The 9881-nt window shown below is 43.0% G+C and overlaps 1 protein-coding gene across 4 annotated transcripts in view; it reads right to left on the bottom strand.

Moving 5' to 3' along the window:
- Window positions 1-7024: 7024 nt before the first annotated feature.
- Window positions 7025-9881, bottom strand: part of RNF185 (ring finger protein 185) — a 34955-nt gene continuing 32098 nt past the window's right edge. For all 4 annotated transcript variants that reach the window (XM_079149749.1, XM_079149751.1, XM_079149750.1 and 1 more), the window contains one exon: window positions 7025-9463. In XM_079149749.1, coding sequence (XP_079005875.1) covers window positions 9366-9463 — 98 coding nt within the window. In that variant the 3' untranslated portion in view covers window positions 7025-9365. The remainder of the gene's footprint in view (window positions 9464-9881) is intronic.

The following is a 9881-nucleotide window of genomic DNA, read 5'->3' as shown; positions in this document are numbered from 1 at the left end:
TCTGGCGCCCCCTAGTGCGAGCGACGTCCCGTCTAGTTGCTCCAACTGACGAGGGTGATTCTGCGTAGCCGGAAATCTCAACTTGGAAGTCTCTCAGTGCTCATCCATTTTACAGATGGGGAAAGCTGAGGATCAAAGAGGACAAGTTCAGCCACTTCAGAATGGCTCTGCTCATTAGGTGCACAGCTTGGATGGGAATCCAGGTCACTTGACTCCCAGTGGAAGGAACCCTTTTTCTAGTAGAGTATTAGGAATCAGGAATACGAATATGAGGAAGTCAGGTCTAACCCAGAAATAGCTTTGGGGGAGGGGGTTGAGGGTGGACTTCCTTAGAAACTTCTAGCTCAGAGAAACCACTTCTCTGTACCATCCTAAGCTGACAATTTCTAGGGCAAAGGCAGTATGGAGGTGGCCTAAAAAACATTACAAGAGGCGATCCTTGGCAAGGCCAAGTAGGTATAGTCTTCCATTGTATATGTAGGGAATTGGTTCCAGAATTCTCCCAGATACCAAAATTCCTGGATGCACAAATCCTTACGTAAAACGGCATAGTATTAGTATATAATCTATGCACAATCTCCATATCCTTTAAATCATCCCTATTTATTAAACCTAATACAACGTAAATGCTATAAAATAGTTGTTATACTGTGTTGTTTAGGGAATGATGACGAGGAAAAAAGACCTGCGCATGTTCAGTAAAGGCGCAGTTCCTGAATATTTTTCCTGAATATTTTTTATACTGGGTTGACTGAATACAGTGATATGGAACCATAAATACAGAAGGTAGGCTGTATATAATGAGCTTGCCCGATGCGGTGGTGCATGCCTGTAATCCCAGCAACTTGGGAGGCTGGGGCAGGAGAATCTCAAGTTCAAAGCCAGCCTTAACAAGAGTGAGGTGCTAAGCAACTCATTGAGACCCTGACTCTAAATAAAATACAAACTAGGGCTGGCGATGTGGCTCAGTGGCGGGTGCAATCTCCAGTACTGGGATTGGAAAAAAAAAAAAAAAAAAAAGGCTTAGCATACTGCAGCAATGTTCATGCTCCATTGGAAGAAGAGCAGTGCCCTGCTGGAATGCTGGCCTGCTATAGCTAGGTCTTCAGTTTCAAAACAAGCCCCAAAATCCAGGTATTTAGGTGAAAGTCCATACTTTTTATTTTTGTTTATTTTTGCACTACCAGGAATTGAAACCTGGGGCAGTCTACCACTAAACTACACTCCCAGCCCTTTTTATTTTCCAAGACAGACGTAAACTAAGTTGCCAAAGCTGGTTTTGAACTTGTGATCCTCCTGCCTCAGCCTCAAGAGTCACTAGGATTACAGGTGTGCACCACCATGCTTGGCAAAATTCCCACTTTTTAAAATGTTGGTAACAGTTAAAAACTTAAAGCCGAGCATAGTGACACAAACCTATATGGGATTATATCCCAGTAACTCTGGAGGCTGAGGCAGGAGAATTGAAAATTCAAGACCAGCTGGGCAACTGAGCAAGAAACTCTCAAAAATAAATAAATAAATATAGATAGAGATGTAGCTCAGTGGTAGAGCACCCCTGGGTTCAATTCCCAGTACCAAATCAAACAAAAACCTTTAAAAATATCATGTAGGCCAAATGAAACACACCTGTGAATTAGATTTCCCTGCAGGCTGTTTAGAATTTTTATTGTAGAGGACAGGGCACTGCACAGAGGACAGCAGACACTTCCTTCACTGGGTTTGGGAGGAGATTTGGGTTCTCCCATGTGATGACAGGCAGGCCACATATGTCCCTGGTGTCCCTCTCATCTGATTCTCTCATGCTAGGTCACTGGCAACTGTTATTTCCCTAGATCAAATTTAGGTCATGGGAAAAGTGTCCAAATGACGACAAAGGGGTAGGATTAGAGCCCAGGGAAATGGATTCTGTGCCTTACTTAGATCCCTGCCAAAAAGTTCAGTCCAGCTGCCTCTTGCCCCAGCATTCTGATAAACAAAATCAAGCACAATTATTTTTTACTACCCTGTCTGAAAAAACCAAACCAGATGCAGGTCAGATTTTTCTTCTCTGGGTATAGCAGGTGACCCCTGGTGTCCTGGGCATGCATAAAGTGATGGGGAGGAACGCTGTATTTGATTTCTCTTAACTCTTATGAACCCACTTGGCAGTCAGTTTTATGGTTTCTGAGAAAACCTATTATAACACAAGATTGTGTATTGAACTAAAGGGACAAGAATCCATGGGACTCTTCTGATTAGCCAACTCATGGCTAGTCAAAAAAGCAGGCGGGGATTTTATTCATCCTACATATGAAAAGAGGTTACACTGTATTTTCCCAGGCATTAGGGTACTGGCAACCTTAGGAACCAAGACATCCTGGGTGTCTTCCCTGACCCTCTGCCTCATGACCAGGCACCCATGTCTACCTCTTCTCCCCAATTGCTCTCTCATTTCACTTCTTCCCCACCTCCATGCCTTAGGAACTTCACCAGTGGGGTAGTTGGTATAGCCAAATCATTCAATTTCCTTTTAAGGAAGTTTAGGTAATTCAAGAAATGAAAGTTGAAATATAAAGGAAGGGGCCTGGAATTGTGGCACATGCCTATAATTCCAGGCAGGGAAGTGAGGCAAAAGAATTGCCAAGTTTGAGGCCAGCTTCAGCAACTTAGCGAGACCCTAAAACTAAAATAGGCTGAGGATGTAGCTTAGTGGAAAAGGTAAAGCACCCAGGTTCAGTCCCCAATGTTGGAATTAAAAAAAACAAAAACAAAACGAAACAGTAAAGGAAGTGAATACCTATCTGTAGAAATGATATAACTAAAGTATCATTTCAATGTGGACCCAAACAACACTCTACTTGTGAAGTTGGTAATATAGCTCAGTGGTAGAGTGCCTACCAGGTCCTGAGTTTGATTCCCAGCACTGCAAAAACAAAAAACAAAATGGAACAAAAAATTACTTGTGGGCTGGGTAGATAGCTCAGTTGGTAGAGTGCTTGCCTTGCAAGCACAAGGCCCTGGGTTCAATCCCCAGCACCGCAAAAAAAAAAAAAAAAAAAAAAAAAAAAAAAAATTACTTGTGAATTCAAGGGGTACTTGAGGGCCTGGACAGGGAGAAAGTCTACTGGGTTTATAGCACCTAAAGTCATGTGTCCAGTTTAGCTTGGTCAGTGCCCAAGGTCAGATCCTGCTGGCTGATGCACAATCAACTCTTTGATTCTAAGATCTTGAAGACCTGGATCTTGAAAATCACCTTAAGTCTGGTGTAGTGGCATGCACCTAGAGTACCAGTTTCTCAAGAAATTAAAGTAGAAGGATCATTTGAACCCAGGAGTTTGAGGCTAGCCTGGGCAACATAGTGAGACCCTGTCTCAAACAAACAAACATGCAAACAAAACCACTTCAATGTTCTGCCATCTTGAGGGCACTGGTCTGCTGGTACCCAGTTAGACTTTCCAGTTGCTTCTTCCACTAGCTTCAATCTAAGCCAGTCTCTAGTTTCTAATCTCTCCCATACCTGAGTTATTCTTCTTAAGATGGACTGATTAATCTTCCAAAAGTATGTTTCTGAACCTGTCAGTTTCCTGCTTAAATACTTTTAACCCCTTTTCCTACAAAATAAAGGCCAAACCAAGCCCTCATGAGCTAACTACATCTCTCATTCTGCAGCCTGTCTCCTTATTCCCTTCATCCCAGAACTTTTTCATGAGTATGTTCTATTCTTGCACTTCTCTGCCATTCCAACCAATGGCTCTCCATATTTTCTGTAATTTTACTATCCCTCTCTTCCCAGAATTGGTCTTGTTTCTGAACTCTAAAAACATTGTCAATTTTATCATTTTGCAATTCCTGTTGATAAATCTAAATCTGTACTGTCTCAGTATGATAGCCACATGTGGCTATTTTAAATTAAGGTGGGTGAAAAAATAAAGATCAGACTATAGAAAATGGAGATGGAAAAATTCAGTTCTTCAGTCCACTAGTAACATTTCATGTGCTTGATAGCCACATAAGACTAGGAGCTACTGTGCTGGGTAGGGCCTATACAGAATATCTACATCACTGCAGAAAGTTCTATTGGACAAGTGCTGTTTTAGACAATGATCATTAATGGCTGCTAATACCATAAAAAGGGACTGCAAGATTATTACATAGCTCCTGATAACATATGCCAAGTATATGTTATTTCTGAAGACAGTCTTATTAAAAAAAAATGAAGGGCTGGGGGTGTGGCTGTGGTAGAGCGCTTGCCTAGGATGTGTGAGGCACTGGGTTTGATCCTCAGCACTACATAAAACTAAATAAACAAAATAAAGGTATTGTGTCCATCTACAACTAAAAATATTTTTAAAAAATCTAGCTTGAATCTAGTCAAGCCTCTAGATCTTCCATATATTGGTGACTTTTCCTACCAAGCAGGATGGGAGGTGATATTCACTTCTTTCTGCTTTTTCGTCCTTTGCTATTTCCCAGTATACAAAAGGAACAGAAATGACCCATTACTCTAGAGAATACCAGCCTCTAAGTTTCAAGCAGCTCCCCCAGCATCTCTCTGCTGGGGGTGTGGAGTCTGAGCCAAGCCCTTCAGCCTGAAGGACTTGATATTACAACCAATTTGCTGTATATCTGGCTTCTTTACAAGATAAACTGTAACTGGGAACAGTGATGCAGACCCGTAATCCCACTCAGTAGGCTGAGGCAGGATTCCATGTTTGAGGATAGTCTTGGCAACTTATCCTATCTCAAAAATAAGAAGGGCCGGGGATGTAGTTCAGTGGTAGAGTACCCCTGGGTTCAAGCCCAGTACTGCAAAAATAAAGAAATAAAAGATAAACTATAAAGGAAAAGAAACTCGAGAAAAAGTAAAAACAATTTATGGAGCTGATTTGGATCTTCAAATCACCTTCAAATAGCTATGTAAAAAGTTATGAAACAACAAGAGGAATCTGAGCAGTGATTGGGTATATGATACCTATTAAGGTATTATTAATGTTTAAAGTATGTAAATGTGTGTGTGTGTGTGCGTGCACGCTTGGGAGCATGTTTTGCTAGGAACCAAACCCAGGGTCTCACGCACACTAGACAAATGGCTGACCACTGAACTACACCCCCAGCCCTTGGATGTTTTAAAAAATCCTTATCTTTATGAAGGAACTTTGGATTATGCAAAGGAGAGTGACGGGAGGGGTGGGGCAGTGGGGATGGGAAGGATGATATAAGGAGACAGACATTATTACTCTATATACATGTATAAAAAATTTAAAATAAATTTTTAAAAATCAATATCAAGATGCCATTACGGTTTGGATGTGAGTTGTCCCCCAAAAGCTCATGTGTGAGACAATGTAAGAAGGTTGGAGAAGTGATTAAGTTGTGAGAGTCTTAACTCAATCCGAGAATTAATTCCCTGATAGGAATGGTAACTGAAGTGGTAGGGTGTGGCTGGAGGAGGTGGGAACTGGGGCATGGTTTTGGGTGTGTATTTGTATCAGCGAGTAGACTCTCTGCTTTCTGATCATCATGTGAGCTCTTCCCTTCACCACATTCTTCTGCCATGATGTCCTGCCTCACCTTGAACTGCCAGGGATGGAGTCAACAACCTTCTGTGGACTAAGACCTCTGAAACCATGAGCCCTCAAACTCTTCCTCCTTTACAGTTGTGCTGATCGGTTCCTTTTAGTCAGAAACAAAAAAATCAACTAAAACAGAGGCATACTGAAACACTCAAGGATGATATATGATGGATTTGCTTCAGGGGGCGGGAAGGAGCAGTATCAGGAAAGTATACATGCAACAGGACTGCACCTCAGTTGATGGTTACTGGGTGATTGGAATGTGGAGGCTTTATTATCCTAGTACACTATTGTGTTTTGTTGTTTTCTATTGAACACAAAAATTCTGTTCTATTGGGCTGATGAGTTCTTGAAGCTCCCTAAGGTATATATTTACATACCTTAAAAAATTAATCATCCCTTAAAAGATCTCATATATTAAATCATTGCTCAAATTCCTCTAGTTGTTCTATAGCTTTTTTATATAGTTGAAGGTGATCTGAAGATCCAAATCAGTTCCATAAATTGCTGTTGTCTCCCTTTTCCCTTTAGTTTTTATCGCTTATTTTATTTTTTAAAAAATATTTTCAGTTGTTGATGGACCTTTATTTCATTTTTATGTGGTGCCGAGGATCAAATCCAGTGCCTCACACATGCTAGGCAAGTGCTCTACCACTGAGCTACAACCCCAGTCCCTGCTTATTTATTTTTGTGGTACTGAACTTGAACCCAGGGGTGCTCCGCAACAGCACTATATCACCAGCCCTTTTTATTTTGAGATGGGGTCTTGCTAAGTTGCTTAGGGTCTTGCTAAGTTCCTGAGGTTGGCCTCAAACTTTCGATCCTCCTGCCTCAGCCTTCTGAGTTGCTGGAATTACACACATATGCCACCATGCCTGGCCCCTAGTGTATCTTGACACTGTTCAACTAGGTAACTGTTAGGTCAAAGTCTAAGAGGAAGAAATAAGTTCTTTTCAGAATGACAACCTATAGCTGTGGTGTGTTGGAGAGACTATCAGATTTGTAACCTCAGCATTTTCTCTCACACCACACCCAATTACTGAGGATTCTCAGAGAGGGACATATCCCCTGCTAAAGGCAGAGGACTTGTCTTAAGGCTCACTGTCCTATCACTGAACATACGGAGATTTGACACCAAAAAAACCTTTGAATATCCTACAGGCTCTGATAGGCCTCAAGTCAAGGTCCCTCACATCAGTTTGTTGCCTGCAAACTCAGAAATTCCACACACTTGTTAGGACTGGGGCTGCCTGTCAGACAGGTTACACCTTGGGCAGCGCTGTACATGAAGCCAGGCCTCCAGCCCATACTTCTCATCTCCAATTATTGACAGTTGTTTGAAGACTTTTATCCTCAGTTACCAAGGACATTATTATGGCTGTACAGGTGCTTCCCAAGGGGCCAGACCAGTATGACCACTCCCCACCCATTCACCTCCCATGAAACAGACATTAAGTTCAAACTCACAGTAATATAAAACCATTTGTTTAATTCTAAATTGAATCACTTTCACAACAGTGAAAATCAGTGACTGGTCAGGTGTGCCACTGTACATATTGCCATTTTCTGATTGTGGTTAAGATTGGGTCCTAGTCCACGAGGGTGACAGGAGTGTGGAGGCTGAGGGGCACAGAAAACATATATAAAAGAAAGCTGCCTTGGCAGCTGTCAGAGGGATGGTGGAAATGGATCCTGTTAGGGCTGGGCTAACAGTCCCAAGTTGGCTTTCCTGCCCCAGAGCCTGGCAGAGGGTGAGTGGGACCTATAAGGTTTATAAAGGGCACATGGCCAACCTGGCTTTGCTAACAGGTTCCTGGGATACCTTTGCTGGTGGAGCTTTCCTGGGATCACTCCAATTCATTAAAGAATCCAAATGAGTTGTCATCCTACCCACAACTCTTTTATCTTTCTTCTGGAAACCCATTTCTATTTGTCTGAATTTCTCTCTCCCTCCACTAGTTGGGGCCACTGCACTGAGAGATGCTATCAATTGCCCCTAGAGCAGATACTTCAGGAGCCCTTGAGACTTTGGGGAATCTCCAGAAGGTGATTAAAGAGTATTCTTGAGGGGGTACCCAAGACTATTTAAAATCCATCAGGCACATTGTAAAGCTGGTGGCTTATTCCTACCATGTGGATTCAGCAAAAGAATCACTTACTCAATACTTTATATTTTATCTGTTTAAACACTGAACTCTGGCATTGGCAGGTGCAAAGAAGGGGTGGGGACCATGCAGAGGGGAGGAGGGCTTCCCTTTTCATCCTCAAGGTCTTGGTTTCCTTAAATTATGCAGAGCCATATCAAAAAAAGAAAAAAAAAGCACCAGGTGGGGCTTTTCTACTATTTGTTGTCTATTGCTAGTGGTGAACCAGGACAGTGTGGACAAGAAAAGTGAGCCCGAGGCCCCAGAAGTCCATATCCCCTCACCACCAATGTCTCTAGAAAATTAGATTAGATGAAGCCTAGTGGGAAGAACAAGAATTATCCCACCAGGTGAACTGTCCTACCTGCCTAGCACCACACTCCTGCAATCAAATTCAGAGGGTTTTTGAAATAAAAAAAACACAACAAGGACTTAGGAAGAATCATTTCCCCTGGATTTTACAGGAAAGATCGTCACATCACACTACTGTGCTGAGATTCCCTGGGCCCTGCTACCTGGCTTTACAAATCATCAGAGGTTGCCTGATTAGGAGGCACATGCTTCCTTGGTTTTAGCATACATACAAGGAGTTTTCAAGGGACTCTAGCAAGCCACACCAAAATCAGGGTCACAGATGAGTTTCTCCCCAACCTGCCTCTTCGAAAAGGACAGTTTGGCTTCTGAGGTGGTCAACTTTCACATGCAGCTAGGCCGACCTAACAAAGCCTCCAGTTTCCTCTGGGCAAGTTCTGGGAGAGAATGTACTCAGAGCTTCTGTGGCCTAGGGAATAGGGTTACTTGTTCCTGCATCAAAGCTCTGAATCCCACAGAAGGCCTAACTCCAAGTCTTTCCTAATGCACAGTAGTCAGTCATGGTTTCAGCCATAGTGTAGGCTATTTGCCCTCTGGTAGAGAGACACAGATGTATAGTTTTAAGGGAAAAGGAGATGGGAAATCTGTGAGTGAAGTAACATGTCTCACAAGGACCAATCTACACCAGGAAATGAAGAGGTCATTCAAGTTGCTCTCTGGGGCCAAAGAGTAAGGCGCAGGGCCTTGGGATCGCTGGGTCTCTGGTGAATTCATGAAGTGACTTCAGTTTCAGCTGCTGTGATTATGATCTTCCTGGGACAGTAGATTCTGTGTCTCTGCTGAGGAAGAGGTGGGGGTGGGGAGAGGACAGAGCAGCACTGGGATCTGGAACCTCTCTGTAATGAGTTCCACTGGCTTCAGAGGCTACTTACCAAGGGGATTTAAAGAGATGAAAGAAAAATTTCATAAATACCATTTGGTTCATCCCTTTGTTTTTGTATAAAACTTGTATGAAATTGCACTCTGATAGTTTCTTTCTTCCCACCTCTTCCCTGTGCAGAATCAGGACTCGCTGAGTTGGCTGGAACAGGATTTCATGGTACCACCCATGAGTGGGGACTCAACACCAAGGCCTGAGATAATAGAAGGGTGTTTACAGCAGTGGTGATACTTGGGAGTACTCGCCAACTGGTCTTGAGTTCCACAGCTCTGATGAAAGAGCAAGACTCCTTGAAGTGTTACTGACCCCACTGATTCCAGAGGTCAGGGTTAGCCAGGAAGCCAAACACCAGGAGTATGGGTAGCACATCACCAGTTCTGAGGACCTGCTATGAATATAGACAGGAGCCTGCCATTAGGCAATCAGGAGCCAGAACATGATCACCAGGGCCACAAACAGGAAAAGGCGTGACAGGAACTGCTCATCCACATACTGGGGCGTCCCAGGAACAGCTAGAGACAGAAGGGAAAAGAGAGGCTGTTAGAAAGCTCCAGTTATGCACACTACCCATTTGCACCACAAATCAAGTGTGTCGATCTTCACTTCTTTTTTTAAAGTTCATTTTTACTGTGTGCAGTACTGGGGACTGAACTCAGAGTCTCACACATACTATGCAAGAGTTTGATTGCTAAGCTACATTGCCAGCCCTTTCTATTTTTCATTTTGAGATAGGGTCTTGCTAAGTTGCCCAGGCTAGCCTTAAACTTGTGATCCTTGGGCCCCAGCCTCTTAAATTGCTGGAATTACGGGCATGCACCACATTGCCCAGATAAAAACTGTGATTGCCATAGGGGCAAATATAAGGATCCAGAGTTTAGCCTGATTGTGGAACTAACTGCAGAATCAAGGGTGAGTCTTGGATCAGGTTAG

Source organism: Sciurus vulgaris (genome assembly GCF_902686455.1).
Source record: "Sciurus vulgaris genome assembly, chromosome: 8".
Taxonomy (NCBI): domain Eukaryota; kingdom Metazoa; phylum Chordata; class Mammalia; order Rodentia; family Sciuridae; genus Sciurus; species Sciurus vulgaris.
Note: the sequence above shows the minus strand (reverse complement) of the source record. Positions and strands in the feature narration are given on the sequence as shown.